Below are 23,439 nucleotides of genomic sequence, written 5' to 3'. Positions count from 1 at the left end.
TTCCTCTGACATCATTTCAAAATTCTACTGCTGCACCATAGAGAGCATTCTGACCAGCTACATCACTGTTTGGTTGGGCAGATGCTCTTCCTCTGACTGCAAAGCTCTTCAGAGAATGGTGAGAACAGCAGATCTCATAAGGGGAAATAAACACCTGGCCTTACAGGACATTTACCATATATGTTTGAGAAAGGCCTGTAGTATCATTAAGGATTGCACTCACCCTGCTTATTACCTGTTTGCAACACTGCCGTCTGGCAGATGCTTCCATTGCATCCAATCATGGTCAACCAGACTGAAGAATATTTTATATCTTCAAGTCATCAGACTACAGTGGTGATTGAAAGTTTGAGAACCCTTTAGAATTGTCTATATTTCTGCATAAATATGACTGTGGAAGCGGGTGCATTCTCAAGTGCCAATTTGTGAATGAAGGGAAGAGCCAGAGAAGGTGTATGGTAAGGAATGCACACCTGCGGGGAATTCTACTAATGAGTGTGTCCTCATCCTGGATGCACCGCAGGCCACCCCTAATTGAGCCAGGATGTACCATATACCTGTGAGTGATCAAGGGAGTACCTACATGGTTAAGAGGGCTAGCTCTGTCCTGGGCTGCCCTCTGGACAGCATAGATGTGGTGGGGGAGAGGATGTTAGCTAAGCTGGCGTCAATCATGGGCAGTTCCTCTCACCCCCTGTATGAGACATTGGTGTCCCTGAGCAGCTCTTTCAACAGAAGACTGCTGCACCCTCAGTGTAAGAGGAGCGCTACCACATGTCTTTTATCCCTACAGCAGTCAGACACTTTAATGCAAAAAACAACATAATGTTGCACTGCTAGCTGTTTTTGCATCATCAGCCAACACGTTCACAATAATTCTGCAATATGAACATTTATTCATTTATTACTATTTGTTGCTCAACCTCTACTGTATATTGTGCAATAATCCATTTAATACTTATCTGTATATAAATGAGGTGTTACTCATCTGTATATATTCATATTTGTATTCATCTATACATACATTGAGGTGTTCATAGTGTACATATTACCATTATTATTATTTTTACTACTATTATTTTTTATTTTTCTATTTCTATTATGTATATATTTTTAGAGGTTTTTTTTTTTTTTTTTTCAATTCTATTTCTATTTAATGTGTATTCTTTCTTATCTGTTTTTTTGTGTAATTGAGTTGCTGTAATGAGGGAATTTCCCCAGTGTGGGATCAATAAAGTTTTTTATCTGATCTTATCTTATTCAATGCATTGGTGGATTCGGGCTGTAACCAGACCTCAATTTACCAATGCTTGGTTCAAGGTGAGGCATTAGGAAATGAACATCTGGTGAAGGTGAGGTGTTTGCATGAAGATGTTCACAAATATCTTCTGCTGCCAGTTATCATGAAAATTTCGGGGGCAAAAACACATAGTGGAGGTGGCAGTTAGTCCTTGCCTCACCCATCCACTAATCCTTGGGACAAATTGGCCAGAGTTTTGAATGTGCACAGCATTGACTGGGGAGGCAGTGCTAGGGCCATTGACATCAGCTCCACATCAGGGGACACAGAGTGTGGGGAGGGCTCCACTGCTCCCCTCTTGGCTGGGATTCCCCTCAGGGATTTCCCCATAGAGCAGTTGTGTGACAAGACTCTGAGGCACGCCATGAGCAGGTGAGAGTAACAGACTGGTCAACAGACTCAGCCTAATGTTGCACTAACTCACCCCTATTTTTTGATTGTTAATGATAGGTTATCTTGAGTGACATAGGCCACTCAAACCCAGGAAGAAATTACCAAATTGTTGGTCCTGAAGAACTGTTATTCCAGTCGGCTCAACATAATCTGATGCCTGGGCACTTAGGACAGGATAAATCATTGAACCATCTCATGGCCTGCTTCTATTGGCCACACATTCACTGCAATGTTCGTAGTTGGTGCACGGTATGTTGCAAATGTTAGCTGGTGAATCTGCTGCCCACCCCAAAAGCATGATTGTGCCCAGTTCCATTAATTGAGGTCCCTTTTGAAAGGATTGCATGGACCTTATCGGGCCATTAGATCAAAATGCATGAGGACATCGCTTTCAGTAAGTTCTGGTGAACTACGCAATGTTATACCTAGAAGCAGTGCTTCTCCACAATATCTCAACACGTAATGTTCCAGAGGCATTCTTCTGTGTTATCTCCCAAGCTGGGATCCTGAAAGAGAGTCTAACTGATCAGGGCAAGTCTTTCATGTCATGAACACTGTGCCACCTTTACAAATTTCTGGGGAATAAATTGATTCGCACAAGTGTTTATCATCCACAGATGGATGGGCTGATTGAATGGTTTAATCAAATGCTTAAAAACATGATTTGTAAGTTTGTTTATGACGATGTGTAGAATTGGGATAAGTGGTTAGAGCCCATGTTATTTGCAGTACAAGGAGGTCCTGCAAGCCTCCATTGGGTTTTCCCCATTCAAATTATTGTATGGGCGGAAGCCTCGTGGCATGCTTGACATCATTCTGGAAAGGGGAGGGAGGGAGGGAGAAGCACCCCATGCTGTACATCAGCCACAAGCTGACGGGGACCAAGTATGCACACTTGTGGGGAATTCTAATTATGAGTGTGTTCTGTTGCAGTGAGCTGAGTGAGGTGAGGTAAAAATGAGGAAGACGGGTGCCGAGAGAGAGAGAGTTAACCAGCACCGAGCCATGTGTGTGCATGCGTGCCCTTACATAATAATGCCGCTAAAATGCAAAAGTGAAAGATAATGAATAAAGTGCCTTTGAGTTGTTCCAAGTCTGTCTCTAACCTGGCCATTCCAAAACATTAACCGTATTCTTCTTTAACCATTCTTTGGCGGAACAACTTATGTGCTTAGGGTCATTGTCTTGCTGCATGACCCACTTTCAGTTCACAGGTGTCCTGACATTTTCCTTTGGAATTCTCTGGCATAATTCAGAATTCATTGTTCCAACAATGATGGCAATCTGTCCTGGCCTGGATGCACCAAAACAGCTCCAACCATGATAATACCACCACCATGTTTCACAGATGAGATAAAGGTTCTTATGCTGGAATGCAGTGTTTTACTTTTTCCAAACATAACACTTCTCATTTAAACCAAAAATTCTATTTTGGTTTCATCCATCCACAAAACATTTTTCTAATAGCCTTCTGGCATGTCCACGTGATCTTTAGCAAACTGCTGAAGGGCAGCAATGTTCTTTTTGTAGAGCAGTTGGTTTCTCCTTGCAACCCTGCCTTGCACACCACTCTAATTCAATGTTCTGCTGATTGTGGACTCATGAACATTACCATTAGACATTGTGAGAGAGGCCTTATTTGCTTAGAAGTTACCCTGGGTTCCTTTGTGACAGACTTTATTATGTCTTGTTCTTGGAGTGATCTTTGTTAGTTGATGACACCTGGGGAGGGTGACAAGGGTCTTGATTTTCCTCCATTTGTACATAATCTGTCTGACTGTGGATTTGTGGATTCCAAACTCTTCTCCAGCCTGATGACCATCAACAACTTTTTTTTGAGGTCTTCAGAACTCTCCTTTGTACATGCTATAATACACTTCCATAAACATGTGTTGTGAAGATCAGACTCTGATATATCCCTGTTCTTGAAGAAAAAAAAAACCCAGGCTGCTCACTTATACTTGATTGTCATTCCATTGATTGAAAACACCTGACACTAATTTCACCTTCAAATTAACTGCTAAGCCAAGAGGTTCACATACTTTTGCCACTCACAGATACATAATACTGGATCATTTTCCTAAATACATAAATGACCAAGTATAATATTTTTGTCTCAATTGTTTAATTAGGTTCTCTTTGTCTGCTTTTTTGATTTATGTGAAAATCTGATAATCTTTTAGATTATATTTATGCAGCTATTTAGACAATTCTAAAGGTTTCACAAACTTTCAAGCACCACTGTACTCATCAGCCAGCAGTCCTTCATCTAGCTCTGCGACACTTTATTACTGCCACTACCAGACACTTTGATATTTACTCTTCAGATTTACTATGGACTATTTATTGTACTTGTATTTACTGTTCTGCCTTACTTAATTGTACGTCACTTTTATGCTGCTATTCTCCACCACTGTCATTTACCTTATTACTTTACAGCATCATCTCAACCATTCATGTCTAAATATGTGTTTGTTCGTGACAAATAAACAACTCTTGACTCTTGTAGGTAGTAGGTAGAAAAAAGTAAGTAGAGAAAACTCACATGCTAATTGATGTGCCAAGTACAAACCTTTGCTTTGTGTCCAGTCTTATCATACCTGCCTGGCATGGATAAATTTCCTATAATGTGCCCTATAGTGTTTTATTGCTTATGTATTGTGTAAAGCTGGATGTGACAGCAGAAAAATAGTCATCCTTTCAAACAAACTTCATGACTTTTTTGCGAAGACTTCCCACTAGACTAGTCAGTGATTTCACTCATGTTAGACATATGTTACAGACATAGTAAAACATTCAAATGTTTCCGTAGTCCTAAATTATAAATCCAGAATTTAAAACTGTACAGTGTTCCAGATTTTGTGTCACAGAAAATTTATAATGTCCATTTGGGGTTGTTTGCCTCAAAAGATTGGGAACACCTGTTCTAGTGCCACAGGCTGTTAGGATTTTTATGTAGTTACTCAGAATGGTGTTTCAGTTACATCATGTTCAGAAGTAAAAAAAAAAAAACAAAAAAAAAACCTTTTGTGTGATTTTTGACTCAAGGCTCTCATTTGAAACTCATGTAGATATGTTGGACTATTGTAATGCCTTGAAAATTTCTCTAATTTCTCTAACAGGCTAATGAACTGTAATGCACTGAATGGTATCACTCCAGAGTACTTGAGTGAAGTTTGATCTATTATGATCTATTATGATCTATTATGATACAACAAGGGGCAGAGTAGCTCCCCATCTATAGAATCACCTTCCAATTCAGACACAATTTTAAACTTTAAGTTTTGGCTGAAAACCTATTTGTTTTGTCAGACATTGTATTAAATTGCTTTTCTCTTAAAGTTGTGTATCTAGGGGTTCATGGGTATAAATATTTATGTTAAACTGGACTATTTTGATGCTCTTTCCCCCTTGTCTCATGCAATAACTTTGTTGACAATGGAGTGATGGTACACTTTATGTCCCAGGGTATCCTTATACCTATCTTCTATGAATCCATGATTTTACTCTGATCACATTTTAGATAACTCATTTAAACCACTGTAGGATTAAATGTAGGACTGTAGGATTGTAACAGCTGCCTTGTATACTATTCTATAGGAGTACTGTTAAATGCTGCACATATAAAATGTATTTGAACTGAATTGTTTCTTACTGCTAAAGACTTTCAGAAAAGAGTAAATATCAGTATCACAGAAGATATTCAGATCCTCACATTATGACTTTGGTATTTCCCTTTCTGGGTTTTTGTTCTCAGAACTTTTATGAGAAGCCAGCCTTTGATTACCCACTGAACCAACTGAGTGTCTGGCTGATGCTGGGTAATGAGGGAATGGACAAGGAACGAAATGGTAGTTTTTGTGCCCCCACACCTTCAGCCATGGTATTTGGAAGATCAGATGGGGATAGAGTAGCTGTGACCCGGGACATTTCCCTCCGGCCTGGTTACACATTGCAGTTCAAGGTACATTCAGTGAATTAACTATAGGAAATTTCAGATAGTTCTTTGGCTAGTTAAGTGTTCTTAGCTTTCCACAGAGGCCTTTCTGATAAGAAAACACTGTTGTGGGGTTCTATACATAACCATTAATGCCCAACAAACCTCCAAACCCCCACCCTGAGAGACAACTGAATAATCCATAAGGATTCTAGATTTCTAACCCTAGATTTGACATTTTTCTAAGAGTATGTTTCATGTTTGTCTTTGTTTTTATATGTATCCCTCGATTTAGAGAAATCATGATCTTTACACCATAAAACACAAAACCAACAATTAACTAAACAATAGGCATAAGTTACTGGTACCATTCTCAAAAAGGTTAGAAAGCAGGATGTAAATGTTCTGTAATAGTCTTTGAATGTTTTCAAGTAGCACTTTTATTTTACCATACCTACTACTTATTTTATCTCTATTTATAGTTGAACATTGGCTGCAAATCAGAGTTCAGTGCCTCGGCACCTGTAATGCTCCAGTATTCCCATGACGCTGGGCGCACATGGACTCTGGTCCAGGAGGGCTGTTTCCCAGGCTCCCCAGGAGTAGCAGGCTGTAAAGGTAGTGGGCATGAGTTTACAGAGCCTACTGTCTACAATGCAGGAGACTATGAGCGCTGGACCAGGGTAACAGTTGTAATTCCACGCAATGTGGCTGCAAGGTACATAACAAAACAAACAAAAAATTTAATTCTGCTCATCCTACAAATAAATGTTGGGATCTTTTTATAATGCATGCAATTAAATCCATGTCAGAATACATGGATACCTACTTAATCCCTTAAATATAGTATTCATGGGTACGACTTACTTCTGTTACGTTAAAGAAAATGTGCTTTTGTCCCAGTTGCCCACTCAATATCAGTTTTAAAAATTGATCCATAGTGAAATGCCATGTTTCATGATTTCTATTGTAAAGAAGCATTTGAGTCTAACCCTATGGACAATCATACCAGTGTACACACACACACTTTTTGTTTGACTTTTGAACTTATATTCAGTTTATATAAGCCCATTTTGATTGTGCTCTCTGTCTTCTTTAGTAAGACACGTTTTCGCTGGATCCAAGAAAGCAGTGTTCATCAGGATGCTCCTGCATTTGCACTAGATAGTGTCTACATCTCTGATCCTTGCCCCAATTATTGTGGGGGTCATGGGGACTGCATATCAGGAGTCTGCTTCTGTGACATGGGGATGGAAGGTACCAATTTAAAGTGATGTAAAGTTGTTTTGACTCCATGTCACATAGAAAGTGGCAATTGTATCTTTTGTTAATTAGTGGAACAGGACAGCTGTGTGCCCTCTGTGCCCAGTCCCACTGAGCTGACTGAGGACTTTGAAGGAAAGTTAAGTCCTCTCTGGCAAGGAATTAGGGGGGCTCAGATAGGGGATGGTTGTGGTACCATCAGTGAGGGAAAGGCCCTCTACTTTGGCAGTTCTGGGCGGCGAGAGGCTCGCACTGTGCCACTAGACACCACCAGTACTCGGTTAGTGTTACAACAACTTCTCACATGTAGCTTAGCACCTAATGTTAATATTAAATAGTTGTTAATTTATTGAGTTGTTAATTTGTTAATCAATTCTGCTGTAGGCATCAATTGTAGAATTATTGTACTTGTTTACTTTATAAACATTTTTGGGGATTCTTTGCTGTAGACTTGTTCAATTCTACATTCGGATTGGTGGGAAGAACATGGGCCCAGCCTGCACCAGGCCTCACTCTTCCAAAGAAGGTATTATTTTTAACATCTTCTGTAGCTAACATATTAGCTTTACTGACACAGATTGGGCTTATCCACTCCTCCAGATACATTAAAGAGCATTTAGGATGTGTCACTCAATATTTATTTGGAATGTATTTCAGGAGTGATTGTCCAGTACTCCACTAATAATGGGGTGCAGTGGGAATTCTTGCGTGAGTTAGAATTTAGCTCATTTCTAGAACCACAAGTGGTGACTATTGAACTGCCTTCTCAAGCAAAAATGCCTTACACTGTGTTCCGCTGGTGGCAACCTGAACAAGGTAAGAAATTCTGTCACTTCTGATTTATTGGAAATATTTTAATTATAAATATACAGTACTATTACAATAACATACACAATTCTTCTTTAGGCAAATATTCCATATCATGATAAAAATTAAGAATATTGAAATATATATCTTGCTTATTTCATTGTTGCCTCCTATTGCAGGAAAACACTCAGCCCAGTGGGCACTTGATGATGTTCTGATTGGTATGAATGATAGCTCCAGAACTGGCTTTCATGACAAGTTTGATGGTATATCACCTTTAAGGCACAACTGGTTCAGAGTAGTGGGTGGAGAGGTGACGGTTGATTGTCTGTCCTTGGACACGGCTCTGATCTTTCACTCCGATTTAGAAGACAGTAAGTCAGGACGGACCATAAAATCTGATTGCATTTTGAATTTACTGTATGTAATCCAGGGAAGTATAAAATGTTTCCTTTTGATTAAAACTGATTCATGAAATCTGGGCATTAGACAATTCCTTCTACACATATTTTAACATAATGTAAACATGAGTATTAGCAAATAAATAAATATTGTTTTACAAAATCCACACTTTGATAACAAATAGTCTTTACTCCCATGTGGATGTAGATGGGCTATTTCACAAATGAAAACGTATGACTGACAATTGCTACAGTACAAAATTTATATTTCTATACTTTTGCGTTTGCTTACAAAACTTTTGTGTTTCCCTGAGAAACTTTGCTTTCTCTCACGAAGATATTTGCCTTCTCTCGTGATTTTTTTGCTTTTTTTCACAAAGATAGTTGCATTCTCTCACAAAACCTTCCTTCCCTTTCCTTTAATTAAGAGATAAATCATTTAATAAAGAAAGAAACACAAGAAAGAAAAATATACCATTCACCCTGCACTCAGGACTTAAACGAAATATACCCATTTACAATCCATACAACAAATCCTTCCCCAGCATAATCTCACACACAACTAATATACCTTGTACGGTACACAACACATGGGGAAGCAAATGCATAAGAGTCTGGAACAGGACAAAGGGACCCCTTTGTATTTTGCCTTTGAATTTAAAAGATCAGTCAATTGAATTGAGCAAAGACAAGTTTAATATACTATAAAATGCTCACTTCAAATTATTAACCATTTTGCTCTTCTAGGGGATACACAGTGGTGCATCAGGTATCATTGGTACCTTACAGCACCAGGGTCCTGGGTCTGATCCTGAGCTTGGGTTATTTTCTCCTAAGAGTTTCACATGCTCCTGTGGTTCCCTTTCAAAGGGAACTCAATGTTGCATGAGCTCCACACTGTGGGTAGCGCCCTTGCACATGACCGGTATCTTTATCCTGGGTTAAATCATACCTATTTATAGGCCTGCAGTGGTCAGGTGATATGGCATTTTGCGCGTTGTGTGACTATAAAACGGCTCCTGTAAACCTCTTTCCTCCGGATCTGACGCTTCGCTTCCGGGTTTAAAGAAAAAAATGGGAAAGTGGATATACAATGACATACAAAGTGGGCATACAATGACAGTGTGGCAGGCCTGCTGAACTGTGAAAAAGGCAAAGATGGTAAGTGTGTGGCTCGCCTCCCTCTGCAGAAAGCCAGGGAGACCAGGCGGCCACAACAGTAGCCTTCTAATAGGCCTGATTTAAAATGATAATCAGTGCCGAAAAGGCAAAAAGAAGCGGCCTTGAGGGGCCACGTAGGGAGGTATCAGGGGAGGAGAGGTGGTTAGTGCAATTAGCCCCCAGTATTACTGTAGGGCTCCCCTAGCCAATGTCATCCTAAGTTATCAGATTCTCTAGTCAGCGAGCTGTCACAGGGCTATGAAAATCTGATGCTTTTCCTATATATGTATATATATATATATATATATATATATATTAAGGAGCTAAACAAGCATGGCAGGGAGCGTTTTAAACATTTGTATATGATTTTAGGCACAATGGTTGAAAAGTCATAAATGCAATCAATTGTTCCATCTATCATTCCATCCATCTTCTATACCGCTTATCCTTCTTTAGGGTCACGGGGAAACCTGGAGCCTATCCCAGGACGCATCGGGCACAAGGCAGGGTACACCCTGGACAGGGTGCCAATCCATCTCAGGGGACAATCACATACATATTCACACACCCATTCATACACTACGGACACTTTGGACATGCCAATCAGCCTACCATACATGTCTTTCGACGGGGAGGAAACCGGAGTACCCGGAGGAAACCCCCACAGCACGAGGAGAACATGCAAACTCCGCACACACAGGGCCACGGTGGGAACAATTAATTGTTATATGATTTAATTGCTTATCATGTTTAACCAATAGGTGACACTGTGAACACATTCATCTGATGTAGTCAGTGGGCGGTTACAATGACACACAAAGTTTGGTGTCAATATGCCAAAGCCTTGCAGAGATACAGCCTCAGAATCATTTTGGTTCTTGCCATCAAATTTGTTGATGCATTAAACAATAACAGTTTAGTATATCAACACAAAATCTACACATTTTTGAAAAAAATATGTTTTCAATTAAAATCCAAATTGCGGACAGCAAATTTGATTGACTGTGGTATAATTGGTATCATTGTTCTCGGCATCTTCTTCTTTGTCCGGCCTTTTCCCATATCTACTTGGGGTCGGCTCTCCTAATCTTTTGTCTCCAGATTGTTCTGTTCTGGGTCGTCATTGGGTCTATATTATCTCTAGCGAGGTCTTTATTTATAACATCCATCCATGTTAGGTGGGGTCTTCCACGGCTTCTCTTTCCTGTACCAAGCTCCAGCACTTTTCTAGTCATGTGGTATTCTGGTTTTCTCATCACATGTCCATACCATCATAGGTGCGCTTTAGTAAATTTTTCAGGTAGTGATCTGACTTTAAAACTGCCCCTGATATATTGCTTTGGAACCTTATCTAGGAGTGTCACTCCTGCAGATCATCTTAGCATTCTCATTTCATTTACACTTAGCTTTTCTGTCTGCTGTTTTTTAAGTGGCCAGCATTCAACACCATATGTTAAAGCAGGTCTCACAGCGGACTTACATATCTTGCCTTTGATTTGCACTGGCATTCTTTTGTCACAGAGCACTCCTGTTAATCTTCTCCATTTCAGCCACCCTGCATTCACGCGACTCGTGATATTGGTGTCAATGGAGCCATCGCTAGATAGAATGCTACAGAGGTATTTAAAATTGGTGATTGAGTTAAGTGCGGAGTTTTGGAGCGAAATTGTGTAATGTTTGTTGCTGTTTGAAAAGTTGCAGTGTATGTATTCGGTCTTCTGTTTGGTTATTCTAAGGCCAGCATTTTCCAGTATAGCTCTCCAATCTTCCAGGTGTTGTTGGAGCTCTCTTGGGTCTTCACTGATAAGGACGACATCGTCTGCAAAGAGAATGTCCCAGGGTGTTGAATGTTGCACCTCCGCCGTTACGTAATTCATCACCAAGTTAAAAAGTAGGGGGCTGAGTGCCAAACCTTGAAGAACTCCTACTCTCACTTCAAAACAGTCACTGATTCCTGCTGGGCAACGCACTATAGTGGTTACGCCTTTGTATATGTCGGCCACTATATTGATAAGACATTCGGACACTTCTTGTGATCGTAGAGCTTGCCATATTAGTGGTCTTGGGACACGGTCGAAAGCTTTTTCTCAATCTATAAACACCATGTCTAGATCTTTCTTGTTGCCTCTGTGCTTTTCCATAAGGATTCGAATCGTATGTATAGCATCGGTTGTTGATTTTTCTGCAATGAAACCGCACTGGTTTTCAGTGACATTAGTTAGATGCAACAATCTTCTATTTATTATCCTTTCCCAGATATTAAAGGTGTGTGATATCAGTTTTATAGCCCTGTAGTTCCCGCAGAGTCTTATGTCACCTTTGATTTTGTAAAAAGGCACTAGGTAGCTTTTTCTCCATGCAGTTGGAATGCCGTCATCAGGAATTTTGTTGAACAAGGTTGTCGGGAAATAAACTCTCGGTTCTCCTAACCTCTTCCACAACTCTGGCAGTATGTCATCAGGCCCAGTGGCCTTGTTATTGGCCATTTTATGAACTGCTAATTTAACCTCATCTAGTGTGATTATTGGCCAAGGACCTTCCACAGGTGCTTGTTCTTGAGGTGGTTCACATGGGTATGTTTGATTGAGTAGTTCTGAATAATACTCTTTCCATCTCTGCTTTATGTCATTGTTAGATGCTAATAGGCGTCCTTGAGTATCTCTGATGTACTTGATGGTTTTTGTATCCTGGGTGTCTCAGTGTCTCTCTTTTGTGACTTTAAAGAGTTGCTTATCATTAGGTGCGGCTTCCAACTTAGCATATAAATCTTCCTTAGTAACGTCCCTTGCCTGCGCTACTGCGTGTGTCGCATTTTTTTTTGCAGTGCAATAAGAGCTGCGGTCCTCCGCACTGCCTGTTTGTTGCCAGAGCTTGAAGTGAGCTTTTTTTCTGTAGTTTTTGCTGTACTTCTGCTTTCCACCATGTAGGGTCTTTACCGTATCTGGCTACACCTCTAGATACACCCAGATATTCTGTTGCCAAAGGTCAAAGGTTCTCCAGGGATAACTTTGCAGTCCCTGAATGTCTTGAGGACACTTCGGTCTGCGAGGAGGTAGTCCACCTGCGTACAGTTTCCACCACTCTTATAGGTAATTAAGTGTTCTTGCGGCTTCGAGAAAAATGTGTTGACTATTGCAAGGTTGAAGGTCAATGCGAAGTTTAAAATGTCCTCTCCTTGTGCATTTTTGCGGCCGAAGCCTCTGCTTCCATGTACCGTCTGATATGTGGTAGTTTTTTTTTTTCATTGTTCTCGGCATCAAGACCAGTTTCATTACAATAGGCAAAATTATTCCAAAGCTATTAGCATTTTTGGAATTTTATTATAATTTTTGACCACAATGTGGTCTCGAAACTTCAGGGCATTGTGCCGATGACACATACTGACTTTCGTAACAATACACCAATGCATTCATAAAATATAGCATTTTATTACAAAATTCAAAATATCCGATGCTCAATATGGCCGACATGGAACATTGGGTACTGTTCAACATGGTATGCCATACTGAATCTAATGAGACAAGTCTGGTGATGTTTGGTCAACCTGTTTGGAAGTTATGAGCAAAATTAAACATATTATTTCATATCTTATAACCACTAGGTGGGGCTGTGCCAAAACTGTACAGTACCCTTAGTTCATGCTTATGACGACAGATACCAAGTTCAAAATGGCTGATGCTTAATGTGGCCGAAATGGGAACATTGGGTTCTAATAGTCTTAACATGACAAACCGTTGCAGAGATAAAGTCTCACAGCCATTTTGACATTCTCTTTGTCGCATTCATTGATGCGCTATATGAGAACCTATGGGTCTATCAAAATGCTTTTGATAACTTTTTGCCAGCACTGTCAGAAGATGATCTGACTCAAATCTGGTGGAAATCAGACAAACCACCTAGATGGAGTTTGAAAAAGTTGTTTTTTCAGAAAATCAATATGGTAAAAATGGCAGCAATTCTACTCAGGTAAAATTGAAATTATGGTGTGCAGTAAACTTGGCAGGAGCCAAAGAATCAGTGGGAAAATAATTTTGTTTTTAACCCTAACGGTTCAAAAGTTATTAGCCTAAACATGAGTGAAGTTTTGACCTGTTGGTGGTGCTAGAGCTTTTGAGATAGAGACTTCAAACTGGCTGTGATAGATCAAAGTGTCCATAACTTTTTAGCATACGGTTGGGGTGTCAAATGGGCTGCCAAAATAGAGAATAATAGATTTTATTTATAGATATTATTAATAATAATAAATATAGTTGCAAGCAGCAATACTGGGTTCAAGCCAATTATTGGCACCATGAGCAGCAAAAGAAGCTTTTTGACATGTTTTTTTTTTTTATTAGAGTCCGATGAATGGTGTATGAGGAGTTAGAAAAAGTAAACTTTCAATCATAAAAAAAAAATTATTTTAAAAATAACTAAAAATAGCTACTTCTTAGAAATTTTGTCCAGTATGTGGTGCTGTTCTGAAACTGCTCAGGTAGCATCTGGGCATGATGTTTATGATGCAAGAAAGCGTTCAAGATAAAAATGTCGTTTTTGCTACCTCCTGACCAGTAGGGGGCAGTGTGCCAAAACTCAGGGCCTAATGGTCATGGCACATGGCAAGTTTCGTCACAATCCCTCAAAGCGTTGCTGAGATACAGTGTCAAGTTCAATTTTGAGCGTTCTTCAAATTCGTTGAAGCGCCATTCGAAAACGGTATGGTTTATCAAAAGTCTGTGAATAACTTGTCGTGAGTGCATCTAGATGATTCAGGCCAATTCTGTCCAAATCAGGCAAAGGATCTAGGAGGAGTTTGAAAAAGTATGTTTTCAAAACATACTAGTGGCAAAAAAAAAAAAACTAAATAGTGGACAGGAAGTTTGCTCAACCATGACATAATTGGTATCGTTGTTCTCAGTCTGAACCATGCAATCTATCAAGACCAGTCTCATGACAGGCAAAAGGAGTCAATAGATATTAGCATTTTTATAAATTATAATCCCAAAACTTTTTGTGTCCCCTCAGAGTCAGTTGTAAAATACAGCATTTTATGTCTAAATTCAAAATGGCAGACATCCAAAACAGCCGACATAGGATTTTTTCATATCTTTGGATTTGGTATACCTCACTGAATCTATTGAGACCAGGTTTGTGATTTTTGGACAAACCGTTCAGAAGTTATAAGCAAAAATGTCCATTCGTTCGCCTATTTTTCAAGAACAGTTGGGTTTATCTAAAGCTTTTAATAACTTTCTTCCAGCATGGTCTGAAGACAATCTGGGCCCATTTTGGTGAAAATTGGACAAACGGCCTAGGACGAGGTTTTTCAGAAAATTCAAAATGGCAGAAAAATTTTCATGACGGAAAATGATATCATAGTAGGGTGCAATCGAAGCATCTTGAGCCAAGGAATCAAAGGAAAAAATTATTTAATTTCACAGTTCAAAAGTTATTAACATAAACGTGAGTGCAAATTTGGGCAGTTGGTGGCGCTAGAGGGTTTAAGGTAGATACTCAAAATTTGCTATATTAATAGATCAGACTGTGTGCCAAATGATATAAGTTTCCCGCAAGTGGTTCTATGGGCTGCCATAGAAGAAGTATGATAAGAAGAAAACAACGAAAACAATAGAGGTCTTCAGCCCTTCGGAGCTTGACCCCTAATAATAATAATAATAATAATAATAATAATAATAATAATAATAATGTTTCTTTAATGTTTTCGTTAAAGTTAATTCATTATAGCATCTTTTTAACCTTGATCAATTTTGCCATTTTTTTTTTTTACCTGTAAAAACATGAATATAAAAACTAACCCTGATGTGTGTTGGTTTTGTTACTTGTTTATTTATATTTTATAATTTTGTAGAAAGTTAATTTGCTTTGGTTGTGTAGAAACTTGGGGACACTCATTTTACACTTTCGGTGCTATTACCACTAAGTGTCTAAAAGATGCGCCCCTAAAATTTATGTGTTGCTAATAATCATGTTTTCAGGAAGAGCAACTGGTTTAACTGCAGTGTGAAAACCATGCCTTTAACTAACCACTGACTTTATTTCTTTATATTTGAATTCAAGCTCAGAATAAAACTACATGAACCACTCCATTGTGAATTTGTTATGTCTGAACAACTGCCCTGCTGTCAACGAGAAATTAAACCAGAAGTACTGTTTGTATGAGCTCAACGATGTGGTGGACACACAGTTTTGTGAGAGAATGCAAATATCTTTGTGAAAGAACTCAAAACATTGCAAGAGAACACAAATATCTTTGTGAGAGAACAGAAACAAAATTGCAAGCGAATGTAAAGTATCTTCAGGGAACGCCAAAGTTTTGCAAGTGAACACAAAAGCATAGAAATATTCATTTTCCTCCCATCTCATATTTTTTTCTCCACCATGTCCCGTTGCTCTTGTAAGATCAAGCACATCAAATACCATGACTGAAATATAGCTCAGGAAATGAGACTATAGAGACCGATGTGGATGATGATTATGATTAGACTGATTATGTTTAGTACCATCAGTGCAAATTTCATGCTTATTGGACAAAATTTAAGGAAAAAGCAGGAAAGAAAATAAAACAATTTTTTTTTTTTGTCAAAATAGGTGACTTTTTGTTTGACAAATAGCATTGTTACATGATAAACACTCTGTACCTTCCAGGGAATTTAGAGGGAGAAAAATCTTGAGGCACCTACTCTACCTGCTCCTACAATACAACAGTTATACAACCCCTGGCAAAAATTATGGAATCCATGAAAGGATTCCATTTTGAAACTCCATTTGATTCCATTTCATTTACCTTGTTTGAGGTATGTTTCATGAAGCCAGAATGTTCAGCTATTAACAAAAAAATGTGTTGTGTCATATCTGTGATTTGTTTATTTTCTACGAAGTAAAAAAGCCGGGTGAACATCCTCTAAGTGTGGTCGTGCCATAATTTTTGCCAGGGGTTGAATAAGAAAGAACAGATAATTTCACATATTATAATATTGGGTGAGGTTGGACATAAATAATTAAATTTGGCTATAAATCTAATTAAGCTAAAATCTATTGTACTGCATTGTTCTTATAATCTGTGAGTGGATTTCTACTGCTAACTAGGTTACTTCCAAAACTCTGCAGCCATCTTCCAATCACACTGGAGCACAGAATTAAATTTTTTAGCAATAAGTTACCATCATGAAATTTTAATAGCTTGTTCATTTATGATTGCTTTACTGTTCTATGCAACTTGGTGAGAACTAGATACTTGTAGTGTGATTTGCACATAGTGTTTGACCCTGGTGCTTTCTGAGGTCATATCTAAAATTGGGATGTGGTCATACATATGGGGTGGAGCTATGGTCAGATAATGGTCTCACAGGAACCATAAAGCTGAACAAGATAAAATTAGGCAGGGTACATCTATGTGTTAATCTCTTAGTGGATTTTCCATAATGACCTAAGTTTTAAGCTTTCAGCAGGCATTTGCCAAAGTAATTAATCTATTGTCATGAAACTTGAATGGTAGGTTCAGGGAGGGTCTTATTAGGAGTTAGGAGTAGCTGTAACTACATTTTTTATCACTGAATTACATCAAAAGCATGTCTACTTTCAACCAATCAGCTTCCAAAAGGCATGTTACACAAACAGCTTTGCACTATAATCACAATCACCTGATAAGCATGTTCTATGTTCTCTTTATTGTTCTTGGCAATAATGCGCCACTGGGAGCAATATTTTCAAGGAGTGCTTGGAGCCTTTCGATTGCCTCTTGGTGCTATATTTATTAGGGGAACAAGCACAACAAGCTTGGTAGACCTTTTCTTATTACTATTATTAGGGGTCCAAGTAACAAAGGTCCTGGAGCCCTATTGTTTTTGTTAGGATTTTTCTTCTTCTTCTTCAGATAGTACTCCCTCCTGCTACTCAGGCAAGTAAGATGGGCTCGATCAGCCCAATGGTTGCGCTGTTTTGGCCCAAAATATTGCCTTTTAGACCATATAGCTTTGTCCACTAAAATTTGTAATAATTTGTTTTATATGCAATTTTTTGTGAACTAATCCTAGGATCCTAGCCAATCTTCACAAAAAAAGATGCCAAAATTCTCAGGAGAGTGGGACCCTCACTAACTAATAATAACATTTTGTGGTTTAACAATACAGCCATCACATATCAATAAGCTGTAATGAGGCGAAGCTGGTTTATACAAACAGCTGTAATTCATGATTGGTTACATGCATTTCAACAAAATCTGAAATATATGTTGAGAACAATGTTCTAAGGATTTGTCCAAAGGTTGGGGAGTGGTCAATGAAAGGGGGTGGAGTTATATTCATGCATTCAAACAGATAATGCCTGTTTGTCAGGAACTGTAGGTTTGTTTGAGCTAAAATTAGGTGTATTTCATAGTTTTGCTAAACTGGATTTCTCCACTTTGCTAAACTGGATTTCTAATCATCATTTAATTACTTCAAAAATTCAGGTAATCACATTTCAGCAGGTACTTCACACAAGTAGCACTGAGCTATCAAAACAAAACTTAATAAGTATGTGTCACGATCTCCCCTTCTGGCAGCGCTCTAAGGATGAGAGGGCACGTGCATGCACGAGCTACATGCATGAGTGCTCAGCGAGCGCATGCTCTTCAATTGTTGACAACTGGGACATTGTTTACTATGTACACGTGCATTTGTTTTGTTTCTTTTCTGTCTCCTCCCTGTTCTGTTATGGGTTGTTGTTCGGGGTGTGGCTTTGTTCGGGATTATGCTCGATATATATACATATATAGTTATATATATATATATATATATATATATATATATATATATATATATATATATATATATATATATATATATATATAGTTAGTTTCATGTTAGATGAGTCCATTTAGTCCACGCTGGTTTTTCTGCTCCTAGTTCATAGTCATAGTTCATGTTTCTTGTTTTGTGTCTTGACACTGTTTTCTGTGACCATGACTTTGATTCCTGCTTTGCCCCGTTTATGCCTGTTTGCTGATCACCCGACCCTTTGCCTATCTTGACTACGTTTTGGATTACCATTTGGATTTGTCTGCCTTTGTATCTTTTAATAATCTCATTTCCTGCACCTGCTTCCGTTCTCAACTCCCTTATGTCTCGGGACGTGACAGAATACTCTGCCTAATCATGGAAGCAGCAGTGGAACAAGGAGAGCATCATGGCAGTCAATATACGGATTACTGCCCACGATACAAATCAGTCCAGTTTCCTCAGAGGACTGCTGCCAAACTCCTGATAGAGACTTATGGGTTGGAGAGCCACCTGTTGTTGTTCCTTGTTCACAGCCAGGTGTACTTCGCTAGCCTGGCACATCCCAAGCCTGTCAAGAAACGGTGGCTGGGGTTCTTAGTGTCCCGGTTTTATGGCCCGGCCCATGACTGGGCGGAGCAGCTGATCCGTACAGGGTCCACTGCCTTCAATAACGTCACTCAGTTTGCTGAACTTTTCCTGCAAGAGTTCGTGCAGCCAGGGCAACTAAAAAGCCTGGATTTACTGGAGAGGGTATGCAATGGGATGAAAATGGCTAACCTACCTTTCCACCTCTATTATGAGTGGGTGGACAGGGTAGCATCTGCAGCTCCGCTTCAGGTTCCGGCCAACGTGGTGGAGGTTCCACTGAGATGTATGGCTGAGGGCTGCTGCAATGAGGCTCCACTGTGATGTCCTACATACAACAAGCTAGGTCTCCAGGAAGCATTTTTCTGCTCAAAGGAATGCTTCAAGAGCAGCTGGCGTAAGCACAAACTGCTACACAAGAAAGCCCCTGCGGAACTACAGCCAGAGGTCAATGTGGTGACCTCAGAGCCACAGCCTGAGACCCATGAGGAGGTCTCACCTGCTGAGCTCCAGCCAGAGGTCAACGTAGCAACTTTGGCACCAGAGCTCGAACCTGGGACCCATGAGGTGGTCTCACCCGCCGAGCTCCAGCCAGAGGTCAACATGGCGACCTCAGAACCAGAGCTCGAACCTGAGACCCATGAGGTGGTCTCACCCGCCGAGCTCCAGCCAGAGGTCAACGTGGTGACCTCAGAGCTCCAGCTTGAGGCCCACAAGGAGATCTCAGCACCTGAGCTCCTGCTAGAGGTTAAGCCGGTGACCTCAAAGCTCCATCTTGAGACCCACGAGGAGGTCTCAGCACCTGAGCTCCACCCAGAGGTCAACATGGTGACCTCAGAACCTGAGTTCGAACCTGGGACCCATGAGGTGGTCTCACCTGCCGAGCTCCAGCCAGAGGTCAACATGGTGACCTCAACCCCAGAGTTGCAGCCTGAGACCCATGAGGAGGTCTCAGCACCTGAGCTCCAGCCAGAGGTCAACATGGTGACCTCAGAACCTGAGTTCGAACCTGGGACCCATGAGGTGGTCTCACCTGCCGAGCTTCATCCAGAGGTCAACATGGTGACCTCAACCCCAGAGTTGCAGCCTGAGACCCATGAGGGGGTCTTGGCTCCAGAAGTCCACTGTAATGCCAAGTTATTGTCCCAGGTCAAAGAGACGACCAACCCAAGCTCTGCTCACACCAAGTTCCTGTCCCAGGTCGGTGCCGAAGTCAGTAACGACCAGGTTCTGCTCATGCCTGAAGTTGTGGTCACGGCCAATCATGCTCTGATTACACAGTTGTCTGCTGATACAGACAACCAGGTTCTGCTCATGCTTGACACAGACGACACAGACGACCAAGTTCAGCCTGCAGAGTCCACTGAGAACGTCGCTCTGCTTACCTGTTCCGCTGAGGACGTCGCTCTGCTTACTCGTTCCGCTGAGAACATCGCTCTGCTTACCTGTTCCGCTGAAGACGTCGTTCTGCTTTCCTGTTCCGATGAGGATGTCGCTCTGTTTTCCTGTTCCGATGAGGACGTCGCTCTGCTTGCCTGATCCGATGAGGACGACGCTCTGCTTTCCTGTTCCGATGAGGATGTCGCTCTGTTTTCCTGTTCCGATGAGGATGTCGCTCTGCTTTCCTGATCCGATGAGGACGACGCTCTGCTTTCCTGTTCCGATGAGGATGTCGCTCTGTTTTCCTGTTCCGATGAGGACGTCGCTCTGCTTTCCTGATCCGATGAGGACGTCGCTCTGCTTTCCTGTTCCGATGAGGACGTTGCTCTGCTTTCCTGTTCCACTGAGGACGTCGCTCTGCTTTTCTGTTGTGCTGAGGATGTCGCCCTGCTTTTCTGCTCCACTGAGGATGCTGCGCAGTCTCCTGTTTCAGCTGGGGACATTTTGCCCAGGACCGCCAATGGAGAGGAGTGTTTTGTGGCACTCTGGGAGGAGCGCCCTTTGGGGGGTGGGTTATGTCACGTTCTCCCCTTCTGGCAGCACGCTAGGAGAGATGAGAGGGCACGCGCATGCACGAGCTACGTGCACGAGTGCTCAGCGAGTGCATGCTCTTCGATTGTTGACAACTGGGACACTGTTTACTATGTACATGTGTGTTTGTTTTGTTTCTGTTCTGTCTCTTCCCTGTTCTGTTATTGGTTGTTGTTCGGAGTGTGGCTTCATTGTTTTCAGCTGTCAGCGCTTAGCGCTGATTATGCTTGATATATATACCACGCGCCTCCCAGTACACTGCACAGAGTATTACATTAGATTAGTTAAGTTATGTTCCTTGATAGATATAGTTATATAGTTAGTTTCACGTTAGATCAGTTCATTTAGTCCACGCTGGTTTTTCCGCTCCCAGTTCATAGTAATAGTTCATGTTTCTTGTTTTGTGTCTTGACACTGTTTTCTGTGACCCCGACTTTGATTCTTGCTTTACCCCGTTTATGTCTGTTTGCCGATCGCCCGACCCTTTGCCTATCTTGACTACGTTTTGGACTACGTTTTGGATTACGATTTGGATTTGCCTGCCTTTGTATCTTTTAATAAATACTTTTCCTGCACCTGCTTCCGTACTCAACTCCCTTACGTCTCGGGAAGTGACAGGATGTTCATCTGGGGTTCTTTATTGTTCTTTATATCTTGACAAGAACTGTAAACTGGGGCTGCTATTTGCAAAGGGTGCTTGTACCCTGCAGATCGCCATTTGTGGCTATAGTTTGGGGTCCATGCACTGAAGTTGCTGGAACTGTGTTATTTATGTTAGCATTTTTATTTTTATGTTTAATCATATTAAGTACGAAGTGCGGGACCCATGTTTTAATTCTTTCTTCTTCTTCTTCTTCTTCTTCTTCTTCTTCTTCAACATTGAAACCATAAGTCAATCAATTTTAAGGAAGTGGAGCTGGGGGTACTCAAACAGCTGTAATTCATCAGTGGTTATACTGTGTCTTCCGCTACTATTGGCACCCTTGGTAAATATGAGCAAAGAAAGCTGTGAAAAATTGTTTATTGTTTAACCTTTTGATCTTTTGTTAAAAAAATTCACAAAAAGACTCTGCTCTTATGGATGTCAAACAATTGCAAACAAAACACAGGTTTATCAAAAATATCTTTGTTAAATATAGGTGTGCAAAATTATCTCTGGTTTTTATTGTTATGAAAGGCTAAAGAAATTTAGGCTATGTGGTACCTCATATTTATACCCCTGTGAAAGAAGAAGTGTTGGTTGAACAATTTCCTGTTCCTTGTTACCCATGTGTATTAAATTTTTTTAAATATCAATGGGAAAATACTTCAAATATATTTTTCTCATATGAATTCATAGGGGTGCCAATAATTGTTGCACACGTATATTTAACAATGATATTTTTTGATAAACCTGTGTTTTGTTTGAAATTGTTTGATATCCATGAGAGCATTTTTTTTTTTTAACAAAAGATCAAAAGATTAAACAATAAAGACAATTTTTCATAGCCTTCTTTGCTCATATTTAGCAAGGTTGCCAATATTAGTGGAGGGCACTGTATGTATTTTAACTAAACTTGAAATACAAGTTCAGGGCAAAAGTCTTTTTGAGCTAAAGATTTGATGTGCTGTATTGTTGCTGTATTGTTAATCATCATTTAATTACATGAAAAACATGGCTGCCAATCACATTTCAGCAGGCACTTCACACAAGTAGCATTGAGCTATCTCCACAAAAGTAATAATTATGTTCTTTTATTCTAATTGTTTATACTTTGCATAATATACTAAACCTACGTTTATGAACTAGTCCTGGGATTTTGGGCCAATTTTCACAATATTGATGTCAAACTACTCTGTAGAGCATGAAACTCAACTCAACTTATTTTCCAAGATATATGCATCTTTTTGTGTGCAACACATCTGGGTTACGCATGTAACCCTGTTCATTGAGAGGGAATGAGACGTTGCGTGAGCTTCACGCTGTGGGAAGTGCCCTCATGCATGACCGGTATCTGAAACTTGTGTAACATCATGCTGTGAGGCAGGCCACCATACTCGCCTTCTGTGCCTCTCTCGCACTAGCGCCGGCCCGGGCTCCACTCATGTATGCCTAGGCGAACTCGACACAATGGGGAAGGAACTGGCTGAACGTTGCTGTATGTCGAGCTCACTCTGCAGGTGTGCTTGGTAGACCTGCAACACTGCCATTGTATGCAGTGACCCACAAGCGAGACCCACTGCTGCATAGGCCTTGCACACCAACACCAAAATGGCCTTACATGGCTTGGATGGCAAAGCCAGCCCCCCTAAATTACTTGCCGTTGATGGAGAGAGGTAGCTCGCCAGCCCCTCCTCCACCTTCGGTATAGCTAAATAGCCATGCTGTTCATTCCACATGATGGCTGAATAATCCTACATCACGGGGTATTAAATACGGATTATGTATGGTTTTCCCCAGAAGCGTGATATTTCGTCATGCACTTCTGGAACAAAGGGGAGTTTATTGCAGTGTGAGGGAGATTTTATTCACTGGGGAGAAAAAAGCTCAACCAGCATCCGTAGTCACTTCACGCAGTTCTTTATATGCTTCAGAGCTGCTCTCAATTTTGGGCACACTGTTCTGGCTCCGAGTCAGAGACGAAATTTTTTAAAAATCCGGTGGAGAGCTGGAAGACAGAAGACAGAGCAAGAGATAGAACAGCGCTCAATCGAGAGTGAGCCGCGAGCGGAGCTGCCTAATTATAAGGCCTTCACAATGCGCATGGTCAGACACTGCCCTGGCATGCTCCAACCCTAGACACTTCACACAGAAAGTGTTTCAGTCTCCCACCCCATTATGAAATGGGAGCAAGGCATAACACACTTCCTGAATTCTCTCTT

General features: G+C 40.6%; 1 protein-coding gene across 1 annotated transcript in view; it reads left to right on the top strand.

Moving 5' to 3' along the window:
• Positions 1-23,439, top strand: part of reln (reelin) — a 633,795-nt gene that overhangs the window by 363,080 nt on the left and 247,276 nt on the right. The window contains exons 27-33 of the mRNA XM_053623241.1: positions 5,451-5,657; positions 6,113-6,348; positions 6,730-6,887; positions 6,966-7,173; positions 7,343-7,419; positions 7,551-7,709; positions 7,880-8,074. Of these exons, the coding sequence (XP_053479216.1) occupies positions 5,451-5,657; positions 6,113-6,348; positions 6,730-6,887; positions 6,966-7,173; positions 7,343-7,419; positions 7,551-7,709; positions 7,880-8,074 (1,240 nt within the window). The remainder of the gene's footprint in view (positions 1-5,450; positions 5,658-6,112; positions 6,349-6,729; positions 6,888-6,965; positions 7,174-7,342; positions 7,420-7,550; positions 7,710-7,879; positions 8,075-23,439) is intronic.

This window comes from Ictalurus furcatus, chromosome 4 (assembly GCF_023375685.1).
Source record: "Ictalurus furcatus strain D&B chromosome 4, Billie_1.0, whole genome shotgun sequence".
Taxonomy (NCBI): domain Eukaryota; kingdom Metazoa; phylum Chordata; class Actinopteri; order Siluriformes; family Ictaluridae; genus Ictalurus; species Ictalurus furcatus.
The sequence above is the reverse complement of the archived record's forward strand: the minus strand, read 5'-3'. Positions and strand labels throughout refer to the sequence as shown.